Source organism: Nicotiana sylvestris, chromosome 6, assembly GCF_000393655.2.
Source record: "Nicotiana sylvestris chromosome 6, ASM39365v2, whole genome shotgun sequence".
NCBI classification, from domain to species: Eukaryota; Viridiplantae; Streptophyta; class Magnoliopsida; order Solanales; family Solanaceae; genus Nicotiana; species Nicotiana sylvestris.
In genome coordinates, this window is record NC_091062.1 from 204,682,728 (window position 1) to 204,707,827 (window position 25,100).

General features: G+C 35.4%; 1 protein-coding gene and 1 pseudogene across 1 annotated transcript; both read right to left on the minus strand.

Annotated features, from left to right (window-relative positions):
• Positions 1-8,104: 8,104 nt before the first annotated feature.
• Positions 8,105-12,090, minus strand: LOC104236958 (putative cytochrome c oxidase subunit 5b-like). Its single transcript, XM_009791009.2, has 6 exons — positions 11,692-12,090; positions 11,477-11,559; positions 11,285-11,335; positions 8,943-9,009; positions 8,767-8,846; positions 8,105-8,381 (listed from the first exon to the last, which is right to left on the minus strand). Exons 1-6 carry the CDS (start codon positions 11,852-11,854, stop codon positions 8,319-8,321), a joined length of 507 nt encoding a protein of 168 aa, XP_009789311.1. The 5' UTR covers positions 11,855-12,090; the 3' UTR covers positions 8,105-8,318.
• Positions 12,091-20,054: 7,964 nt separating this feature from the next.
• LOC138871953 (cytochrome P450 734A1-like) overlaps positions 20,055-25,100 on the minus strand; it is a 59,174-nt pseudogene continuing 54,128 nt past the window's right edge.

Below are 25,100 nucleotides of genomic sequence, written 5' to 3' on the forward strand. Positions count from 1 at the left end.
CATGATATACATCAAACTTTCCAATACTCTTGCATAGTCTATTTGTGAGTCACTTTCACTCTCATTCTTTTGAAGTGCATAACTCACGTCAATTGGAGTCTTGGCAATTTTGAAATCCAAATACTTGAACTTGTCAAGTACTTTTTCTATGTAGTGAGATTGTGATAATGCTAGACCTTGTGGAGTCTTATGAATTCTGATTCCTAAGATCACATCAGCAACTCCCAAGTCTTTCATGTCGAATTTGCTAGCCAACATACGCTTTGTAGTATTTATATCTGCCATACTTTTGCTCATTATCAACATGTTATCAACATATAAACAAACAATGATTTCATGACCTGGAGTATTTTTAATGTAAACACATTTGTCGCACTCGTTGATTTTAAACTCATTTGCTAACATTGTTTGGTCAAACTTGGCATGCCATTGTTTGGGTGCTTGTTTAAGTCCATAAGTGACTTAACAAATTTGCACTCTATCGTTTCTTTACCAGGAACCACAAAACCCTCAGGTTGTTCCATGTAAATCTCTTCCTCCAATTCTCCATTTAAGAAAGTTGTTTTAACATCCATTTGATGGATTTCAAGACTTTACACGGCCGCTAATGTCACTAACATCCTAATAGATGTTATCCTCGTTACTGGCGAGTAAGTGTCAAAGTAATCAAGGCCTTCCTTTTGCCTATAACGTTTGACAACAAGTCTTGCCTTATATTTGTCAATAGCGCGATCAGATTTCATTTTCCGTTTAAAGATCCATTTAGAATCTAAAGGCTTATTTCCAGGAGGAAGATCAACCAATTCTCATGTATAGCTATCCATAATTGATTGAATCTCACTATTGACTGCCGCTTTCCAAAACGCTGAATCAGAAGACGACATAACTGCTCTAAAAGTTTGAGGTTTATTGTCAAGCAAGAATGTCACAAAATCTGGTCCAAAGGAAGTAGATGTTCTTTGACGTTTTCTACGCCTTGGATCTTTCACACTTGGAGTATTTTCCTTTGGTTCTTCCCGATGTCGTTTAGGTCTTTCACTTAACAACTCTCATTCAGTTTTATACGGATAAATGCTTTCAAAGAATTCCGCATTATCTGATTCCATTACCGTATTAACATGAATCTCGGGATTATCGGGCTTATGGACCAAAAATCGACATGCTTTACTGTTTGTAGCATATCCAATGAAAACGCAATCTACTATTTTTGGTCTGATTTAAACCCTTTTAGGTAAAGGAACTTGTACCTTTACTAGACACCCCCACACTTTGAAATATTTCAAGTTGGGTTTTCGTTCTTTCCATTTTTCATATGGAATAGATTGAGTTTTACTGTGGGGTACTCTGTTGAGTATTCAGTTAGCTGTAAGGATAGCTTCCCTACACAAACTCTGCAGTAATCCGGAACTTATTAATAAAGAATTCATCATTTCCTTTAATGTCCGCTTTTTCCTTTTCGCAATTTCGTTGGATTGAGGTGTGTAAGGTGCAGTAGTTTGATGAATAATTCCATATTCCGAACATATTTCTGCAAACAGATATTCATATTCTCCACCTCTATCACTTCTAATTATTTTGATCTTTTTATTCAATTGATTCTCCACTTCATTCTTGTATTGCTTAAATGCTTCAATTGATTCATCCTTACTACTAAGCAAACAAACATAACAATATCGAGTGCAATCGTCAATATAAGTAATAAAATACTTTTTACCACCTCGAGATGGTGTCGACTTCATATTGCAAATGTCAGTATGAATTAAGTCTAAAGGATTTGAATTCCTTTCAACAGGCTTATAATGATGTTTTACAAACTTAGATTCAACACATATTTGACATTTCGATTTATTACACTCGAATTTAGGCAACACTTCTAAATTAATTAACTTTCGCAAGGTTTTATAATTGACATGTCCTAAAGGAATATGTCATAAATCATTTGACTCCAACAAATAAGAAGAAGCTGAAATTTTATTCATATTGTCAACAACCATTACATTTAGTTTGAAAAGGACCTGCGTGAGGTAGCCTTTCCCAACATACATTTCATTTTTGCTTACAATAACTTTATCAGAAACAAATACACATTTGAATCCATTCATCACAAGTAAAGAAGTAGAAACTAAATTCTTCTTAATAGTAGGAACATGAAGAACGTTGTTGAGCGTTAACACCTTGCCGGAAGTCATCTTTAGGAATATCTTCCCCATAACCTTCAATCTTGGCTGTTGAATTATTTCCCATGGAAATCTCTTCTTCGGGACCAGCAGTAGGGTAAGTTGCAAATGCTTTTTTGATAGCACAAATATGTCGAGTGGCTCCGGAGTCGATCCACCACTCCTTCGGATTTCCAACTAAGTAGCATTTCGAAGGTATTGCACAAAGATCATCAATGTCATCATTCTTCTCCACTATGTTGGCGTGTCCCTTCTTGTTATCCTTTTTCGGGAGACGACAATCAGGGGCTTTGTGACCAACTCTTCCACAATTGTGGCAGTTGCCCTTAAATTTCTTTTTTGTTTTGCTCCTTAGTCTATCCAGAAGATCTCTTCCTCTTCTTACTTTTTGGAGCAGTCTCCTCAACGATATTAGCTCCCATGATCGTTGAATTTCCACGAGACTTCTTCTCGGCTGTTTTGTTGTCTTCCTCAACCTTGAGACGAATCACAAGATCTTCCAACTTCATTTCTTTGCGCTTGTGCTTGAGATAGTTCTTGAAATCTCTCCACGAAGGAGGCAACTTTTCAATCATTGCAGCCACTTGAAATGCTTCATTTACGACCATACTTTCAGCAATAAGGTCTTGAAAAATAAGTTAAAGTTCCTGAACTTGAGTTCCCACAGTTTGTTGTCTATCATTTTATAGTCTAGAAACTTGGCAACCACGAACTTTTTCAAGCATGCATCTTCTGTCTTGTATTTCTTCTCAAGTGTGTCCCATAATTCTTTCGAAGTATTCATCGCACTGTACACACTGTACAAGTCATCCTCTAAAGCACTTAAAATATAACCTTTGCAAAGAAAATCTGCCTGCTGCCATGCCTCAACAATCATGAACTTTTTACTGTATGGCATTTCCGCAGCAGGCACTGGAGGCTCTTCGCTAGTGAATTTATGCATACCAAGTGTGGTAAGCCAGAAGAACACCGTTTGCTGCCATCCTTTGAAGTTGGCTCCATAAAATTTCCCCGGCTTTTCTGCCGGTGGAACAACAGTCCGGCTTGACGAGGCTATCGTCGTTGCCGTAGTAGTCGCAAAAGAATTTCAGTTATCAACTGTCATTTTTCACTGTCAACAACAGAAGAATTCAATCAATGACAAAACCAGAACAGTAAACAATATTGTAATTAACGATAAACAGTATGTATAATAAATAAAAACCAAAGTTTTTATATATTGTTGCACAGAAAACGATGAAGTTTTTATGTTCTTCAAATCGTTTTTTCTGAATTTCAAAACTCTAATGAAGTTTTTATATCTGCAAATCAGAATAATAAAATTCAGTCGGAGTAGAAAACAGAAAGGTTTTAATCTCCACAAACAGAATACAGAATATAATAAAAATTTAATTTCCTTAAGATTGTTAGTAATCTGTATTACTGTAAAATAAATAAAACAGTAAACTTTCTGAAAATACAGAAATAGAAAGTTAGTAGAACTTAGAATGTCAATATAAATTCTAAAAACATTATAGGAATAAATCGAACCCACTGAATACACAGTGTGTCCTTAAGGAAATTATTCCCCTCAAGTACACGAGGTTTTGGAATATATCCTCTCAGGATAGAACGATTTAACTCATCAGTGTATCGGTACCTAAAACTCTGGTGATCGGCGAACCACTCGATGGTCGTAAAACACACTGGAATATTTTGTGCAGAAGAAGAAGAAGATTAGAAAATTTAGTAAGTAAAAATTCTAGGATTCAAGGCATATTTATAGCCAATTTTGTACTGTTTCTGAAAAGGTTTTGCAACCTTTCAGAACAGCCATTACTATTGGAACATGTGTGAATCCTTTTAGAACAGCCATAGCTGTTTGAACATGTGTGAATATTGCGGAAAAATTAAAAACGAATTTAAAATAATCAGGGAAAAAAAACGAACCGGACTAGACCAGGTCGCGGGTCATGGGTTATTCCGGATTGAACTTTCGTTAATTAATTAATTAAATAATTTAAAAGGAATTTTGTCCAAAAAGATTAATCAATCAATCTTTGACCAAATCCAAATCCGAAGTTGAGCGAGCGACGACATTTTTGTATTCATCATTGCATTAAAGAAAAAAAGAGGTATGAAATATCTGTATTCGGATGAACTGTTCCTTAGCTGAAATGTCAGCTTGCTTAATTAGACTTGGGGTGTGTTTGGTATGAACGAAAATATTTTTCGGAAAATATTTTTCAATTTTTTCATGTTTGGTTGGCTTAAATGTTTTGGAAAACATTTTCCTCATCAATTCATTTTCCTCCAATTGGAGGAAAATGTTTTTCCTATCAAGAGAAGTGAAAACATTTTCCAAAACTCCTTCTCAACCTTCCCCACCCTATTCTATACCCTCACCAACCCACCCCACACCCACCCACCTAACCCCACCCCATGCCCTCTCTCCAGAAAGGTTTTTTTTCCATTACCACCCGCCTTACTACCCCACCCACCAGCATTTTTTTTTTTTGTAATTTTAAATTTCTGTTTTCTGTTTTTCACAACCCCCCCTCCCCCAACACACCGCACAAATTATTTTTTTTTACTTTTTTTTGTAATTTTCAAATTTCTGTTTTTTTTTTCTGCATCCCACCACCACCCACCGAACTGCCCCCCACCCCACCCGAAAAAATATATATATTTTTTGTATGTATTTAGAGTTTTTACATTTTTTATCTTTCGGTTTACAGGTTCAAAATTTTACAAGTTCCAAAGTTAAGAGTTCGGAGGTTTAGTGTTTCGAAGTTTACGAGTTCGAAATTTCGCGGTTTCGAAAGTTTTGAGATTCAGAAGTTTATGAAATTTGTGGGTTCGGAAGGTTGTTGATTCGAAAGTTTATGGTTTCATGTTTATTACATCAAAATTATTTTTGAATACTCTTGAGAAAATATTTTCCTTAATTTGCATACCAAACATCGAAAAATAAATAAGATTACTACTTGTTTTCCAAGAAAACATTTTACGTTATACCAAACACACCCTTGAAGCCCGACCTCTGTGATGCTTTCTCTACTCGGTTTGGACGAGCTGAGCCATTTATCTCAGTTGGGCCTGGTCCAATTTATAACAAAGAGGGGACTTGTAGCAGCTCAATTCACAATTTTCTAAGCACAGATACATTCCCCAATCTTCAGTATCAAGTACTCACTGGTTAGACGAAGGGCTGTATATTATGATTTTGTACGACGACGAAACATGGAGCTGTACAATAGGGGAACTGTGGGAGCGGGACGCTATGGGGAGGCCTAACGAGTAACGATAGTTCACAGTCCGACTGCTAATTCGAGTAACCTTTCGAACAGACGAGATTTCGCATATACTCATTTCGAGATGATGACATGTTAGCCTTATAACTGCTAATTGAGGCCTAAGGTATAGCAGTCAAATTCAATTTTTCCGATAATTTGGAGTATTCACATCTTATCAGATAAAATGAAACCATACAACCTAATTCCATAAGCAACTTCACAATGACAAGTAGTTCATTTTAATTTTTAAGCTAACTAGATTTAGTGTACGTGCGTTGCACGTGTATTATGCGTTATGCACAAAAGAGCGTATTTTAATTAGGTAGAATAAGAATGGGTTACGTATAAAGGTAACTGATGATGTAACAAATATTTAAATGGTAAACTGTCTAAAATAGTGCATATTTAATTGAATAAGAATGAATTAAGTATAATAGCAATTAACGATGCAAAAAAATTATTACATTAAAGAAATAGTTGTATTCAGCGTGTAGACACTAAATTGAGTGGTACAACGAAGCTTGGATGTAGTAATGTATATTATCAAAAAATTAATAAGGCGAATAGAAATAAAATATTATTTATATATTTAGTGAAAGATTACTGGATGAAATCTAAATAACTTACCAAAATTTATTCGATTGGTGCACTTTGATGCCTCATCGAATGAAATAAAATTATTTGAAAAACCAATGGCCAACAAGTGAGTATTGCTTTCTTCAACTAAAGTTTTCACCTTAAATCCAATCTCAAGCTCCTTGTGCGATGATTGGAAATTAGGATTGGCACTATTGATGTGTCTGTTTATGATGTAACAAATCTTATTTTGTTGTAAATAATTTTCCCACTTCTCAATATAACCATTGAAAAGTATAGCGTGAATTTTTGTTCCCGGTAAAAAGTTTCACTTTAAGCTAATCTGATGGTTAAAACTATAATATGAAAAGACATGAAATAAAATATTGATACAAAATAAAAATTACCTATTCATTAACTAATGTCACAATTTTTCGGGTACCTTGATTTGTTTTATTGTTGAACTCTTTTACTATTCCACTCCCAAACACTAATACTCGTATTACCCAACACGAATCAGATACTCTTAGACTATTAATTGGGACATACTGGTCTGACAATTCCTTTTCAGTGGCCATTCAAGTGTACCTAAAATAAAGCATGCATAAGAGTTTTATAAGTTATCAAAGTGACTAATTCAATAATTGATTATTTTTATGATATAAGGAAGATTGTTTACCTGAACAGATGTAATTGTTGAAATTTAAGTGATTCAAGCATGTCAATTGCAAATAATGCAAATCATGTAGTATTAATATTACACAGAATTAAAGGAGATAGTCTAATTTTAATTTTTTTTAAAACAAGCAACTTGAGCTGGCATAGCAATAAGTATTATTTATCATATAGCAAAGAAAAAAAATACTAATTTAAGTAATAAGACTTAGATCAAATGTCTAATCGATTTTTGTGATGAATTGCAATTGTTCGATAATATGTATTAAATTTGTAAATTATGTGAGACGTGAAATTAGCCACGTCCAAAACATGAAACAAAAATTATATAATAACAATTTGTTGATGCAACAATAAAGATAAATTGTTGATGCAACAATAAAATCTGGTGCATGCAAACGTACTTGCAAAAATATGAAGTAATAAAATATGTTGATATTAGTAAAAGATACAAAACCTGAAATTATGGTGTTGGAATAGGGCGAAGTTTGACAATTAAATTATGACATTGTAGGTTTTTTTATAGAAATATTTTGGTACACAAATTGATACATAAAAGGAATTATACGCCCGTGGAGAATCTAATTACAAAATTTCCTAGTTTAGATAATTTAATGACAAATAAAGTCATTTATTGAAAGTTGAACAAAGTAGTAAAAGTTTAAGAAAAAACGTTATTAACTATTCTAGTGTAAGAAAAAATTACCAAATATTTACTACTCCAAAGAATAAAGGGAATTTAACCAAAGTCCAATAGACATACGGTCATTTAATGAGAGTGAACCAAGTAGCGAAAGTGCAGGAAATTCTTTTTATTTACTTTCCTTGTGTAAGAAATATGAAGACAAGTTTTACCAAATAATTAAGGCAAACAAACGAAGTCATAGGGAAGCGAAAGTTTAGGGAAACTTTTTTATTAACTTTCCTATGTAAGAAACGTGAAGAAACATTATACTAAATAATTAAAGCAAAATTAATAACAAATAATTGTGGCAAAAATTTACCAAATAATCTCGTTAACATTCCAAGATTGTTAAATTTTTATTAAATATTAATGAAATACTTAAATTACTATATTGTCCAATGTGAACGCTATGTTTTAAAGGGTAAAAAAGGCGAACGACATTTCACTAAGGACCTTCGTGCTTTTAATATAATATAGATACTAGCACTCAAAAATTTAAGTAGACCTGAACAGGTAACATCTCCATTTAACATCGATCTTTTCCGAGGAGCCACCTGTTGTCGCTTTATCAGTTTACCAGTTTATAAAGTAAAGTGTTATGAAAGCATGTTGCAGCAGTTCAGTAGCGCAACAAAAAATCATTTGGTTCAAGTCAAAGTCCCAAGGAAGAAATAAAAAAAAATCCAGTATGTGGCTATCGATTATTGAACTCGGCATTTGGAGAAACTAGGTGTATAATTCCAATAGAGTATGTCAAGTCTGTGATTAAATTCTAAAAGGAAAACCTTCACTGACACAGCAGCTATAAGAACAACTGATCCACAAAAAGCAAACAAAACCAAAAAACTTTTGAATCCTGAGTTTGTAGAGCAACTAAATCTCTCATCATCTCAACCAGATTTATTCCGGCAGAAAAATTGCAAGCCACTATCAGTGATGATCATCGTCATCACCATGTCCATCTGGAGGTCCTCCAGGGCCAACCACCTCCAACTGCATAGAATTAAATCATTCCCAGTATGAGCTTCATAATGAGTACAAGCTTAAGAAATTAAAGTCAGGATGGATCAGCTCATTATTTGGACTGGCATTATTGATGCTGAGACATGGCATACCATTACCATACTTGGACAATTGTTGGCTAGAAGTAGAACTTTACAGCTCATATTCCCTCCCTCCCACCTACCCCTCTCAATATTTGGAAAAAAAAAAAAAGACGCAAAATATCACCCCTATTGCTGGAAGGAATCTGAAATTTCAGCTGATTAACGAAAGCAGCAGCCGTTCACACAAAGACGGATATTGCATTCATGTACCTAAAAATTCCTTAACAGCCTAGAACTTAATAATATGGCCCAAGATAGAATTTTGTACTTACCACAAAATATTGTGTGCATACTGGGCATTCATGTGGCTTGCCCTTCTCGAGCCAGAACCAAACAACATCATGCTCATCTTCTGTTAAATTAGAAAAAGACTCAGAAGACAGAGTGAACTGGCTAAAGGGAAAATCTGTAGTGGAGACTTTTTTTCTCTGATGTTACGGAGACTTACCGCCTTCACTTCCTGGACATCCTACAATTCTTCTGTCATAGTAGGATTTAACAACAGCTGGTGCTTCCTGCATTTAAACATATTCAGTTGTTTGATCACACTCCTACATATCTAATGGAAAGAAAAATTACAATAGTAGTTTATCAATCTAAACAATCTATTTACACATAATCCTTTTGTTTTTGTTGAGAAATAATTCATTATCCCGAACCTATACATAAGAAGGAATAGCAGTGAACGTCCGAATTAGATTTGTTTGAGGACTCATAAGCACACAATGTTTTACTTTCGCAGACCTCATTGTTGACAATAACAAGATAATTACACTAGTTTATAATCGAGAAATTCCTGAGACGGTTTGAAACTCGGTGGATAACGGGTCGCCTCTCTACCCTTTCTCCACTTAAACCCCTCTGCAGCAAAGTTCGAACCTCACGGCGTGTACCAAACCCACACACACTTGCCGCGCCCTTGCCACTAGACCAAAGCCCAAGGGCGACGTGATAATTACATTTTTGTTTTTTAAAATGTTTACACACAAAAAATATAACAAAGATTTTAGCCAACTCACACAACAAATTGAACATTGGAACGCTGAAAGACGTGAGAGAATTCGATTAAGGTATGAGTTTGACATGAGTATTTCAAAGCTTGATAAGTTCCTAGTGAATTCTGAAAGATCTAGTCGAAGTATCCATTCTCAAGCAGAAAGGAAGACTTTGTAACAGTCTGAGAACTTGAACTGATCTGTTTAAGCTTCTCATAGCAAAGAAAATGCTAAGCTGCGCAAGTTTACATACTTGCATGCATGTGCACTTATTCACACATGTACATGTCTTTCTTGTAGGTGAATGTTTATGCCTTATGAATAAAAATGATGATGAAAGGTTAAATACTTAGAAACCGCATTGCTTTCAAGATACAACCCATCTAAGCTGATAATATTTTATAGCCATGTACAAGTGTTAATGGAAGATGCAATCCAAAATGATCACTTTTGTTTCCATGTACAAGCTAACATATCTTGTGAAAGAGCAAAGCAAAAAGAACATAAGCACATGAACTAGGGGCAATATTTGAGTGATAATAACACTAGCCATTAGCTCGCATGCCAACGAACAGCTGGCACATCATTAGATTACTGAGCATGATCCATAGAAGGAGATAGTATTGACTATTCAATATTCCACAGCAAACGCAAAGACAAAGAAGTAAGCAGCACTGCACTTCAATTATACAGATTTATTCTTATCCAAATTTGATTTTTTTCACTTGAAGCAAGAATAGAGAGGAGAAGAAGTGGAAGTGTGGAACGCGTTTTGATTCCCTATTCGGTTAGAAAGTGAAAGCACAGAGAGCTCACAGTCGTCACTCATCTTTTACAACCTTTCAAAATTGCACATAAGACGGGAGGTGAAGCTCATCTACTTCTACTTCACTAGTGCCAGAAAACATGGGGCAAGAATGAACTAGCTCTGATGCCCCTCCCCTCCTTATATGAAACACAGCATCATGTTTAACGTTTACTATCCAAGTTCAAAAACAGTAATAGAAGTCTTGCTAAATATTATGGATCAAATGATTACCACTGCACTTGAAAGAGGGAAAGCAGCACCTACCTACAATTTATTACTCCTCCGTTTCAATTTGTGACATAATTTGGCTAGCTATGGAGTTTAAGAAAGGGAAAAAGCTCTTGAAACTTGTAGTCTTAAACATGCCATGAGATTTTTGTTGCTATAAAAGCATGCCACTAAGGGTAAAACAGGAAGTTTAATGTTAAATTGTTTTCAAAAATAGAAATCATTCTTTTTTGAATGGAATAAAAAAGAAATGGTGACACATATAAGGGAACAGGAGGGAGTACTTTACTTAAGAAAGTCGCAGTGGCTATACAAAATATACGAACATTTCAGAACTGGATAAATGTGAAGGAACAGAAATTGGAATCTTTACAAGGCGAACATGGGCATCTTCTTTCAGACACTTGTAATGTATATACACTACAAAATCAATAGTGAATGCTGGACGAAACTTCAGTTTTGTTATACGCAATATGACCTAATAGAAACCGTACTCATACATATCAGTAAATAGAGAAACTCAGTCAAATACCTAAACAAACGGCTGTTCCAACAATACCTATTCATGAGTGATGCACACTATCCATGATAGAAAGAGCTAAAAATCATCACAAATGCAAGCTACTGGCTTTATCTAATACAATGATACCCATGGGATAAGATAAAAACAACTTCATTAACTGACAACAAAGGTAACAAAAACAAGAAGCAATAACCACGTTTTGCCAATTTAAACACAAAAAGAATATGCACACTGACCTTTGTGCCAAAAGGACCTTCAGGAAAGTTGATGTCAAGAAGTTCCTTTCCCTAAGCACGAAACAAACACACATATCAAGTATAAGTTACAGTCACAAATAACAAGTATGCTTGAATCAATATATTTCAATTAGACTATTAGTAGAAGCAAACATATAACATCAAAATCCTAAACGATTAAAAATCACTCACTTGAAGTTCAGCTTCAAGCTCTTCGCGCTCGTGACCGGTCGCAATTGGCATTACATCCTCCACACTCTTCTTCACAACATTTTCTGCTCCACAAAACAACGAATTCACAACAAAAACAAATCAAATATACAATACATATATATACATGCTTATATATGAATAAACGCATATATATGTGTGTGTAAATGCTTAAGATCTGATGAAATTAGCGTTACCTGAAGCAGTACTGAAGTGGCGAGAGGAGTAAGGAACCGCGGGTTGGAAAGCCGCCGGAGACGGCGATAAGGAGGTGGCGGCGGCGGCGGAAAACCGATTGGATTTAGGGGCAGATCGGAGTTGGCTTAAAATCCGAAACTGCGTATTAAGTCTTCTCCACATGGTTTTCTTCAAGAGTTAGGGTTTCGATTCGCTCTCAGGTCAGGTATAGAGGCTCCTTTTGGATGAGATCAAGAGTTCTTTTATCAGTCTCTTTCTCGTTGTTGTGCTTTTTTAGAAGCTTTTTGGGCGTAGAAAATGAAATGAAATGGAATGAGAGACCGTAAGGGTGGCACAGGCCCGAAGCCCAAGGGTTGACTCGCTCGTGCGACAATTTCTCCTACGGTGTGTGGAATGTGGATAGCTGTTTCCTCAAATTTCTAATTTTAACTAACCCTTACACAATTTACATTTCTATGTATAGTATTTTTTTATTTTATTTTTTTTGTGACCAATTTGCCCTTCAATTTAATACTATTACTATAATTTTTGGCATTAAAAAGTAAATCTACCTTTCAATAAAATATGATGTAATTAAAATAAAATAAGATAAATCAATTCATACTTGGCCGGCTACAACATTCAGTTACTACATATTATTTAAGGCGTTGGAATTTCTTTCATATTCCCAATGGTTATTGCAACTTTTAGACTACCAATTTAATATTTTGAAGTTCTTTTGGCTTTCTACAATAATTATAAAATTGAATTAAATATTATTTGGAAAGATGAAGTAACTATGCATATGCAATGTATATCAACCCTTCTCATCCCTTATTTATTTATTAAATCATATTCACAGATAAAAGTGAGAAACTAAGTTAATCGGGCAATTGTTCCTTCTGTCAAGTAGTTATCAATTTTTAAAAAATTGTTCTGCAAATTTAGCATATTTACTCATCATCTATAACACATAAAACCAAAATTAGGTAATTTGAATTTTTGTAGTTTCTTTCTATGAGTGTTATGCTAATCTATCTATATATATATATATATATATAATTGAGGGCCCTTGATCAAATGATGTGGCATGCTTCTTTGGCCGAGGAATGCATTTATCTTTTTCCTCTATTTTTTTAGATTTTCTACTACTTTTTCCCCTTTACTTCATTAATTAAGTACCAAAAACCAAACATCTTCATTGAAAAGGTTCCTGTTGAAGAAACTTAACTGTTTCTTCCATCATATTGAAAATAACGAAGCCTAGCAGTTTATAACAAGTAAAACCAACCAAACCTTTCTCTTTGTTTACGTAATCTATACATCGATGTGGTAACGTCTTACTCCTTCCATTCTCTCATTATTCATAAATGTGGTAACCCGTTACTGCAATTCCATTCTTTCTATTTTAAATAAGCATTTAAACATTTAATTCTTTTTTATAGTTCATCAATGTGCTTACCCGTTATATATTACTTGATCATTTTGTATTCTATGAGATTTGGCAATCAAGTAAATGGACGCATGTAGATACAGAGGTTCGTGAAGTACAAAGAGACAAATAAGCAACGTACGTCAGTGGCCGGTAGAAGCCGCATGCCAAGATTGTTAGTACTATATGTTTGATACTATATAGTGAGGAACAAAGATCTCTTGCATTCTCCTCTAAATCTCCACTGCCAGTGCCAGAAGCCTCGCCCCAAGATTGTTATTTTCTACATCTAGTCAGCAAGTTCACATGAATGTTGACAACTTGTACTCGATCTTTTTATCATGAGGTCAATTGTTTTTTCCTATATATGTCCTATTGGGTTAATAATAAGTAGCAACATTTCATACCTGCAGAGACTAGACTCAACAGAAACTTGAGTTGCACCGTAGAAAGATTGGAATTGATCATCTGAACCCAACCAAGTAAGAGATTTTCGTTTCCTTTCCTTTCCTGTTGACTTTTGAATAATGACTATCGCTATACATATACAGTAAAAGCTGTTGTTTCTGTTTTTTCGTTCAGTTTCTTTTCTATATTTTTTAACATTGTTAAAAACCTTATAACTGCATAATCGTGGAGGAAAAAAAATACAAAAACGTGAATAATTGTGAATGAGGGCTTTCTTCTTTGGTCTTCGTCTTCCCTTAAAAGTACTCACTCCGTTCCAGTTTATCTGAACCTATTTTCTTTTTGGTCCGTTCCAAAAAGATATATATATATATATATATATGTTGTTTATAACAATTTACTTTTCCATAGAAAAAAAATGGTATTTTAAGTTCGTTATTAGTGTACAATCGATTCATAAATTAACAAATATCATTTACAATCGCGTGAAGCGCGAGTAAATTTACTAGTTCAATAGATATTTAACGGTATTTTTCCTTATTGCCTTCAGTGTAAAAGTTTTTGGATAATTTAATGTATAAAAGAAAGTTTTGAGAAACCAACAAAAGATGCTCCATCAAAAAATTTAAATTGTTTGTGGTGCATTCTATTGCTTTTCTTCTATTTTTTCCGTAATATTATTCAAATTCTATTTCTTTCTCTTTCCTTTTTTTGTCTTTTTATTTTTCGTTATATGTTTTGATGTCTGTAGCATTGTTTTGTTACTCTTTGAGATCAGAGGCGGATCCAAAATTTATAATTAATGGGCTCCTACAACGAATTAATATACAATAGTTTATGGATTCACAACATAATAATTCTAAATATTTAATGAATCACCTAGTATATATATAAAGTATGAACAAAAGCTATTGAGTTCCGATGAACCTGGTCTTCGTGATCTAACTCTGCCTCTGTTTGAGATGCATGGATACATCACTTATTTGCATGAATTTGCATTTAATTACTTTTTCGTAAATTTATACATATGGTATATTTCATGTGAATATATATGCCATTAAGCTCTTAGGGAAAAAGTTAGTGATCAGCTTGACATTCTAGTCGACAATAACCTTTAGTAAATTCTTTTTTGAAGTAATGTTCTAATAATGTGTTAATTAATGTTTATTATGCATTCTAGATTAATGGTATGGTTCTTTAGATATCTATTCTTCATCTTATTCTTTCACTTTACAGACATTTTTATGAATTATCTTAGACAAAAGGGAGAATAATAAGTCATTCACCAAGCAGAATTGTCATAGTCAATTACTAAGTATTCAGAATGTTTATGGCATTGAACAGTCACCCCTTCTTTCTTTCTTTCTTAAACTTTTTTTTATCATTACAAGAAAAGTACAAAATCCATGAAAACTTTCCTGGGAGCTATACAAAAATATTCATTGGTAATTAGTTCTCAGCGATTTTTTCTACCAAAAGAAAAATTCGATGAAGAAATCTTCGTTCATAATTATTATATATGAATTTTCAAATGTTTTAGCCTTTTACGCAATCATATGACTATTAACTTATTTCATTTTATAGTCATATTTATAAATTTAATTTAGACAAAAATAAATAAATAAATTTCAAGTGAATTTCAACAATCAATATACCAAGTATTCATAATGTGTTAAGGTTAACAGTTCTCATTCTCATAATTGAACTGAAATCTTATTCCTTCTTTGATAGATTATTATATCTGTCGAATAGTGATCACTCCCAACTCTAGTCCTAAAAAGAATAAGCGATTGCTGCAAATATAATCTAGTATAAAAGTCCGGAGTCAAATCCCATAGAGAACTAAGGTTTATCTATAACTGTTCACTATAACCAAAAAGATAGTTCGAACAATTTCTAAGTTCAAATATTAAGATTCTTATGTATAAATAACTAACAAATTGAAATAGAAAATTAACAACTAAAGATACTAAGCGTCGGAGATTAAATTAAGGAGGTCTAGAGTTATGATTTCCCCAATTGTCGGAATTCTTCCCGCTACGTCTCCTATAATTTCGCCTAATTATTCTCTAGTGATCGTGAGCACATTAGGTGCCTTAATTGTCTCTCGAGCAACTACAACAATTTACTAGACATATTCTCTCGAACTACACTAGTTGGCTGTATTGATTTCTCACATACGTTAGGAGTGACGTTGTTCAATAACCACCTAAATATGTATCCTTTCTCAAGTAACACCTAATAAATAGGCACATCCAATCGATGGTCATTCAATCAAGTGAAATAAGCACGTAGTTGAACAAATAGACAAATTCAAAGTGTTAAATTATAAAACATAACAAGAATTCATCCTCCAAGAGGTTCCATCGAAACTCTAAATAATAAATTAGTTACTCATAATAGTATGTAAAATTACAATACTAAAAGTCATAACCAACAATGAAAATAGGAAGAAGAAGGAAAAACTTGTGGTTAAATCTTCCTCCTTACTCCTAGCGTATTCTTGTCTCCTTGGGTATTCTCTTCCACTAAAGTGGTGTCTCATCTTTCAAATTTGTGTTTTAAGATGTAATTATATCACTTAGGGTTGATGAGGGGCGGAATTTTTCAATCCAACTTCGGATGGGAGAAGTTGGAATCCGCGTCTGACTTCGCGCAGCGTGCGAACTTTAACGCGGATTCAGCTTTTGAAATTCTTCCATTTTGCGAAGCGATCCGTGCCTTTGCTTCGCTTCGCTGTTTTGTGCCTTCACTTTTCTCCTTTTTTGCGTCCAACTTCGTGCCACGCACGATATTAGACGAGCTTCCAATCCTTCAATTTCTTCTTTTTGTGTCGAATTGTCATTTTTTGATCATTTATCATCCAAACTCGTTCCTACACATAAGAAACATATAATGAGTATATTTCACTTCAAAAATCACATAAAATCTCGCAACTCATACAAGAATTAATATGCAAATATATACAAAAATATGCACTTTTCATCATTTATCACCACCCCACACTTAAACTCTTGCTCGTCCTCGAGCAACTTAAAATTAAGCGCATAGGCAAGAAATACCTTTCAAAACATACTCAAGCATCACACAGATGATAATAGTTTATATCAATGCTTAGAACCTGACATAAGAACTCTTCATACTCTCCTTATTTTTAGACCAATGTCAAGACTATTTGAAATATTTGTGTGACTCTTCTAACATCCTAGCCTAAAAAAATTGACTCCACTACATTCTTCTTTGTGACTCGCTTCTTGTGCAAACTAAAGATATGAGTTCCTTACCAATCCATTGTAAAGCATGTGCCCTCAGTAGCAAAATAAAGAGAGTAATTAGTCCGCACACTCATGAATTCAAGTATAATTTAAGGACTCAGAGAATGAAAGAATTCACTCACTCTCGCAAAGAAACTCATGTGTCCTCAAAGCTCGTACCATAGGCTTGCCCATAATGTAAGTTTCTACTAATTTAAGCTCACAAAGTCTAGGATCAATTAGATTTTCATGGGTTGTAATGTAGGCTATGAGACAGGTAGGATATATATGGAAAATAGTGACTAACCCTACTAAGTACTTTTAATACGATACACATTAACTTTTAAGCACATGCTCTTCATGATCACTCAACATATTGCTACGAAACCGTAAATAACGTAGCCCATTGACTTTAAGCACATCTACATAAGCACCAGCTAGGGGTGGGCATCGGTCGGTTTGGTTCGATTATGAATATTATCGGTTTTGTGTATCGGTTATCGTTTTACAAATATGGTAAACCGATAACCAAACCGATAAGATATCAGTTATCGGCTATCGACCATTATCGGTTCAGTTATCGATTTACCCGATAAGATAACTCAATCTAGAGGTAAGAAGCATAGTATATAATGCACATGAACTAAACTTTAATTATTGAATTTGGCAACAACAAAGGAATATATCCACTGTCCAGTTATCAAAAGATGTTATCAAACAACCAAATGCTTTAACTCTAATTAAATGAATTAAATACAGAACTTCGAAGACCAACACACAAGAATTTTCTCATAATTTTAGTTCTTATCTCGAATTAAATCCAAAACAACCTCAAACAATAAGTTAGGAAATCCAAAAAGAGTGACATAAAAAATAATAAGGAAAATGAGAATCGTGAAGTGATGAAGAGAATCATAAACTTACACTAAATTGATGAAGGAACGAAACTTGTTCTTAAAAAAGAGTTAATTAAATTTTAAATTTTGGAAAGCAAAACTTACGCTAAGATTCTATGAATGTGGTTGTACTTTGAATTTTGAAGAAGAACGGATGAAGAATTGAATCAATTGATGACTGAACTCTGAGGAGTGAACCAGAAAACTTAATATCTTGAATGCGGCTGGAAAAATTGAAAGAAAAAGAGAGAATGTAGCTCTAGATGTATTTATATACTTAGGGCAAAATTGTAATTTTATTAAATCTTATTGGATTATCGGTTAACCCGTTAAGAAAATTGGCAAACCGAGGCCCGAACCGATAACCCAATAGTAAAAAATACTAAACCGCTACTGAACTGTTAGCCAAATAACCCAATACTGATACCTCAATAAGCTTTTTTCGGTTCGGACTATCGGTTATATCTGATATATGCCCAGCCCTAGCACTAGCACATATCAAAGTGAATTGGAGACATTTTTTTTTAATTTTTTTTTTCTTTTCTTTTCAAAATCTTTTCAACACCCTCCATAAGTTAGTATTTCTAGCTAGTGGCTCTCTTAATATACACATGCACCTTTTGGCCTTTCTATGGTTCCACCCAAAAACTACCCAATCTCTTTTCCTTCACTTCTACCGACTTAAGTGCTTTCAGGGGTAAAGGTTCTACAAAATTTCATTAAGAACAAAAGGGATTCGTCTTGTAATGTGGGTACCAAAGAAAAGGTTTACAGGCTCAAATGGGCTAATAAAGGATAATATTTTATCACTGGTAGGCAAATAGACTGAAGGATCAATCAAAGAAACGCCTATATCATTTCCTAAACTCACAAGACTTTATTTCACTTCGACTCACACACGGGGCAAGTTCTAGACTAACAAGGGACATAGAGTACAACAAAATCTCACCTCACACAATGCACATGACTTACTCAGGATGGCTCAGACCTCACTCTCAAGTTAAAGCAACTAGCACAGTCATGAAATAATCCAAACACTAGGAAGTAACAAGAGGAGTCAATAGACGAACCCAAACGTCAAAAGAAATACATATACTCTCAAGGCATATAGTCACAAGAATAAAGAAGAAAGTACTCAGTGCAAATGTTGCAGCTCTAAGCCCCAACATAAAACATGTCAAAAAGCATACATACTCAAGTTCTTCCCATTCCATTATCAGTTGAAAAAAATTCTTTTTTTATTTTTTCTTTAGACTTTAAACCCTCAAGAAAACTGTCTAGGAAATCCATCGTTGGAAAAAGTCCAAAACTTTTTGAAAATTCTACTTGAAAAAAAAACTACTACCCGGTTCAAATGCCATCCCTTGGAAAAGAACAGCGGCCATTAGAAAACCCAAGAGGGATTATTTCTACCTAATTATTATTTATTTATTTATTCCTTCTTTTTAAAGCGCATAAAATAATACAACTAACATAGAAAACTACCCAAACAGTCTCTTCACCTCACACTTAAAATTGTGCATTGTCCCCAATGCATAACATAAATAACAAGACAGTGATAGAAACTTCCTGGTAGGCCAAAGGCCGAAGTATCAGCAACTCATGGGATACTCAGACTTCTCCCAAGCTTGATCCTTCGTGCGAGTACCTCACACTTAGTTCCAACCATCTTGTTTACTTTTGCTTTCTTCCAATGGCTTTCCTTTCCATGCCCTACAACAATAAAAAATCTACACTAAAAAAATACAATTAAACCAAAAGAAACAAATAAAAAAATAAAAAATAAAAAGAAGTAAAGTTGGGTTGCCTCCCAACAAGCACCTAACTTAACGTCGCGGCACGACGCGAATTACTTTTTGCCTCCACCGCGAGCTTATAAATTGAACCCCCAATTTGGATTTAAGTTTTCGGTTATGCTCCAGGGGTAGTGGAACAAATCTAATTGGCCCAAGCAACCATTGTACTATTCTACACTTCTTGGCTTTTAGATGAGGTATGTAGTCTTGTCTTTCTGGCAAGAATAATTCCAGAATGTAGGCACTTTGTTCCTCATTCCTTGACTCCTCAATTGGCTTGGATGATTCTATTTCCATATCGTCATCCAAGCACAATGTAGAAAAATATTTGGAGTGAGGCCCAATGCGCACAAACACATGAACTTTAGGACTTTCAACTTCCTCAACGGTACTAGAGTGAATAAAATTTATATCCTCAGTGTCCTTGGCTGACTTTAGTCTCACTTCTTCAATATCGACATCTTCAAATTGTAGTTGGCTAGGTTGTTGATGTTCTACTCTGACCTCGTCAATTAGTACCTCAAATTCACGCTCTTCTTGGCTCATATCCCCAAAATTGGCTTGCTGAGCATTAAAAGCTTCAACCACTTGACTCACTTAAGCCTCCAAGTTGCGAATAGTTGCCTCTTGTCTTTCTATTTGCAATTGTTTTTCATTATTTTTTTCCGGAAGGCACTTTAACATATCCTTGATCTCCTTCAGGTCCGCATCCCTAGGTTCTTTGTTCCTGTTAACTTCACAAAAAAGGTAGAATTACCATAGTAAGGGGTTGGGGGAAGATAAGAAATATAAGCACAACCATAAAAGTGACCATTTTTACCACCACACACATCACACACATTCCACAAAGTAAGATTAAGTTGATGCACATAACTCGCTCTCGGGAATATTTTGAGAATTTTGATACAGGTGGTTTCCTTCACAATATGTATGAGGATCAATAGTAGAATTATCTACACCTAAATTCCCATAATTCCAAGATGTCATGTTTCTCAAATCAACAGTTATAATAAAAAAGAAATACAAAAAAAAAAGTTTAAACTTGAAGCCTAGCAATATGTACAACTACAACTACACCGTTAGTTCCCCGGCAATGGCGCCAAAATTTGATCATGCCCAACTCTAGTCCTAAAAAGGGTAAGCGGTCGCTGCAAATATAATCCGGTGTAAAATTCTGGAGTCGAATCCCATAGAGAACTAAGGTTTAGCTACAATTGTTCACTATCACCAAGAAGACAAGTTCGAACAATTTCTAAGTTCATTGGATATTAAATTAAGGAGGTCTAGAGTTATGATTTTCTCAATTATTAGAATCCTTCCCGCTACGTCTCCTATAATTTTGCCTAATAATTCTCTACTGATCGTGAGCACTTTAGGTGTCATAATTCTCTCTCGAGCAACTACAACAATTTACTAGACATATTCTCTCGAACTACGCTAGTTGGCTTTATCTAACCACTCATTATGACCACGTCAAGGCTTTGTTATTTCGAAACCTACCCTTAAACTCGCTTACATTAGGAGTGATGTTGTTCAACAACCACCTAAATATGTATCCTTTCTCAGGAAAAACATAATAAATAGCACAGTCAATCGATGGTCATTCAATCAACTGAAATAAGCACGTAGTTGAACAAATAGACAAATTCAAAGGTTAAATTATATTAAAATATAACAAGAATTCATCCTCCAAGAGGTTCCATCAAAACTCTAGATAATAAATTAGTTACTCATAATAGTATGTACAAATACAATACTAAAAGTCATAACCAACAATGAAAATAAGAAGAAGAAGGAAAAACTTGTGGTTAAATCTTTCTCCTTACTCCTAGCGTATTCTTGCTTCCTTGGGTGTTATCTTCCCCTAAAGTGGTGTCTCCTCTTTCAAATTTGTGTTTTAAGATGTATTTATATCACTTAGGGTTTATGAGGGCAGAATTTTTCAATCCATCTTTGGGATGGGAGAAGCTGGAATTCGCGTCTGACTTCGCGTAGCGCGCGAACTTTGATGCTGATTCAGCTTTTGAAATTCTTCCATTTCGTGAAGTGATCCGTCGCTTTGCTTCGATTCACTGTTTTGTGCCTTCACTTTTCTCCTTTTTTGCACTCGTCTTCATGCCACGCACAAGAATAGACGAGCTCCCAATCCTTCAATTTCTTCTTTTTGTGTCGAATTGTCATCTTTTTATCATTTATCATCCAAACTCGTTCCTACACATAAGAAACTTATAATGAGTATATTTCACTTCAAAAACTACATAAACTCTCGCGACTCATACAAGAATTAATATGCAAATATATACAAAAATATGCATTTTTCATCATTTATCAAATAGGTTCGACGTTTATTGATATGAGCTTATATTCTTCCTTTTAAAAATGTCATGTTACTAATTTGAGCTTATTCCTTTTTTCCATATATTAAACCAGCTTAATAAGTTCACCATTAATCAAACTGAGCATATATTCTTTCTTTTCAAGTTTTCTGTCACACATTTTTTAATTTTCATGAAATTGGGTTCATGCCGAGTCGATCCACCACGGAAGCTATCCACCTTATTAGGAGGTTGGTAGAACAGTTCAGAGATAAGAAGAAGGATTTGCACATGGTGTTTATTTGTCATGACCCTAACCCCAATCTCGGTTGTGATGGCGTCTCTCGTGAAGACAAGGCCAGCCAGTTTAACCCAGTTCATTCTTTAAAGCAGTTAATCAACACAAAAATAGTCTAAACATGATTTAATAATATTGAATAGCGGAAATATCGATAACAATGCGGAAAAGTCCAACCTGACACAGCCCTAACCGGGGTGTCACAAGTCACGAACATCTATGAACCATAATACCAGTCTGCTGAAAACATAAACTACTACAACGTTTGGAAATGAACAGAGATGATAGAGGAGTAGAGATACGGGGATGCGGACGTCAACAACTACCTCGTAATCTCCGAAGAACCGCCTGGAACTGGAGGAATTAGCACTCAGGAGCAGAACCAATAACGCTTGAATCTGCACAGGGGTACAGGAGTAAAGTGAGTACTCCAACTCAGTGAGTAACAAATGTAAATAATAACTGAAGGTAAGAAATCACACAAGACACAAAACATTCTATAATGAAGTAGTAAAATCACTTAAAATCAGTAAAACCAGTAAAAATCAAGTAAAATCCTCTTTCAACCAATTAACAGGTAAATTGACAGATAATTAAGATAAAGTAAACAAATAGATGTTCTCCCCTCGGCACAGTATCAAGGAATCTGCCCCTCGAGCAACATTTTTGAACAGTACCAGCCCCTCGGGCTATCACATAGAACAATACCAGCCCCTTGGGTTTAATCTCACATCACAATGGGTACCCGCGCTCACTAGGGGTGTACAGACTCCGGGAGCGGCCCCTTACGGCCCAAGCGTAATAACAAGTCATCTCGTTGTATCAAATCTAGGCCCTCGACCTCATATCAGTATCAGTGTATCCTCACAACTAGGCCCTCGGCCTTACTCAGTCCGAAAATCATTACAAGCCCCTCGGGCAATAGTAAAACAGTCTTTCTCATCCCAAAACATCATTTAAATCTCAAAATGGAGTAAAAATGGCTAAGTAGTAAAACAGGGAAAAATAACATGACTAAGTTCAAGTAATAAGTCAAAACAGTGAGTAAATAGTAATAAAAATTCCCGAAGGGTTCAAATAGTCGGCACTAAGACCAAATATGACATTCAGCCCAAATTAAAATGATAGCAAATAGTTTTCAATCAATTACGCGGTAAAATCATCAATTGGGACGGACCAAGTCACCATCCCCAATAGTGTACGACCCCACGCTCGTCATCGAGCGTGTGCCTCACCTCAATATAGCACTACGATATGCAATCCGGGGTTTCAAACCCTCAAAACATCATTTACAAACATTACTCACCTCAAACCGGCTAAATCTCTAGCTCGCGATGCCTTTGCCCCTCGAATCGGCATCCATGCGCGTCGAATCTATCCAAAATCAGAACGAGTACGTCAATATATGCTAAGGGAACAAAGCTCAAGCGAAAACAATCAACAAAGGGCACAAATCCCGAAATTACCAAAACCTGAGCCCCTGGCCCACTTCTTGAAACTCAGAAATTTTTATATCAATAGATTCCTCATCTTTCCACGAGTTCATACATATCAAAAATACCAAAATCGGAGTTCAAATGACCCCTCAAATCCTCATTTTGAGGCCTCCTAAACTCAAGCCCTAATCCTCCATTTTTAGCCCTTTAATTCCTTTAATTACAGCCTTAATCCATAAAATACTACCATAAAAATGTGTTTTAGGTCCAAAATCCTTACCTTAACGAAGTTCCCTTGAAATCTCCCTTCCAAATCGTCCAAAAGCTCCCAAGCCGAAGTCAAAAATGGTGAAAACCTTCAAAAATCGCGAAGGCAAACTTATATACATTCTTCCCAGACATTGTCGTATCTATGACTCACCAACCGCTTCTGCGGTACCGCATTTGCGGTCTAGCATCCGCTTCTGCGGAAATCACTTAAGGGACCAGATTCTGCATCTGCGGTCCACGTGCTGCATCTGCGACTCCGCAGTTGCGGTCCGTATACCGCATCTGCGGTTCCTGACTATTCTTCCCAAATCCGCTTCTGCGGTCCCTAATCCGCAGGTGCGGAAATACCAGAAGCAGCAATATCAACTGCTGCAACAAGGTTCCAACCTCTCCGTTAACCATCAGGAATCACCCCGAGGCCCCCGGGACCTCAACCAAAAGCACAAACTTATCTCAATACCTTATTCAAACTTGTTCCAACCATTAAAACACTTCCAACAACATCAAATCAACCAAAACACATCGGATTCAAGCCTAAATTTCTAAAATCTTCCGAAATACGCTTTTGATAAAAAACCCAACCAAACCACGTCCGAATGACATGAAATTTTGCACACACGTCCCAAATGACACGACGTAGCTATGACAACTCTAGAAATTTCATTCCGTCCCATATATCAAAATCTCGCCTATCAATCGGAAATCGCCAAAATCTCAACTTCGCCAATTCAGGCCTAATTCTACTCCGAACCTCCAAAACCCATTCTGATCACACTCCTAAGCCGTAAATCACCTCCCGAAGCTAACCGAACCATCGGAACTCGCATCCGAGCCCTCTAAGACTAATGTTAGGACTGTGGGAGGCGGCTTAGAGCATTTCCCGATTGTTATGGGGTTACACTCTTAGCCCATTCCTATTTGCCTTAGTGATGGATGCATTGACACACCATATCCAAGGGGATGTGACATGGTGTAGGTTATTCGCTGATGACATAGTTCTGATTGATGAGACGAGGGTCGATGTTAACGAGAGGCTGGAGGCCTGGAGACAAACCCTCGAGTCTAAGGGTTTCAAATTGAGCAGGTCTAAGACTGAATATCTGGAGTGCAAGTTTAGCGCTGATGCGAGTGAGGTAGGTGGGGACGTGAGGCTTGGATCTCATATTATCCCCAAGAGAGATAGCTTTAAGTACCTCGAGTCGGTGATTCAGGGGGGCAGGGAGATTGATGAGGACGTCACCAATCATATAGGGGTGGGTTGGATGAAGTGGAGGCTTGTATCTAGATCTTGTATGACAAGAAATTTCCACTAAAACTTAAAGGT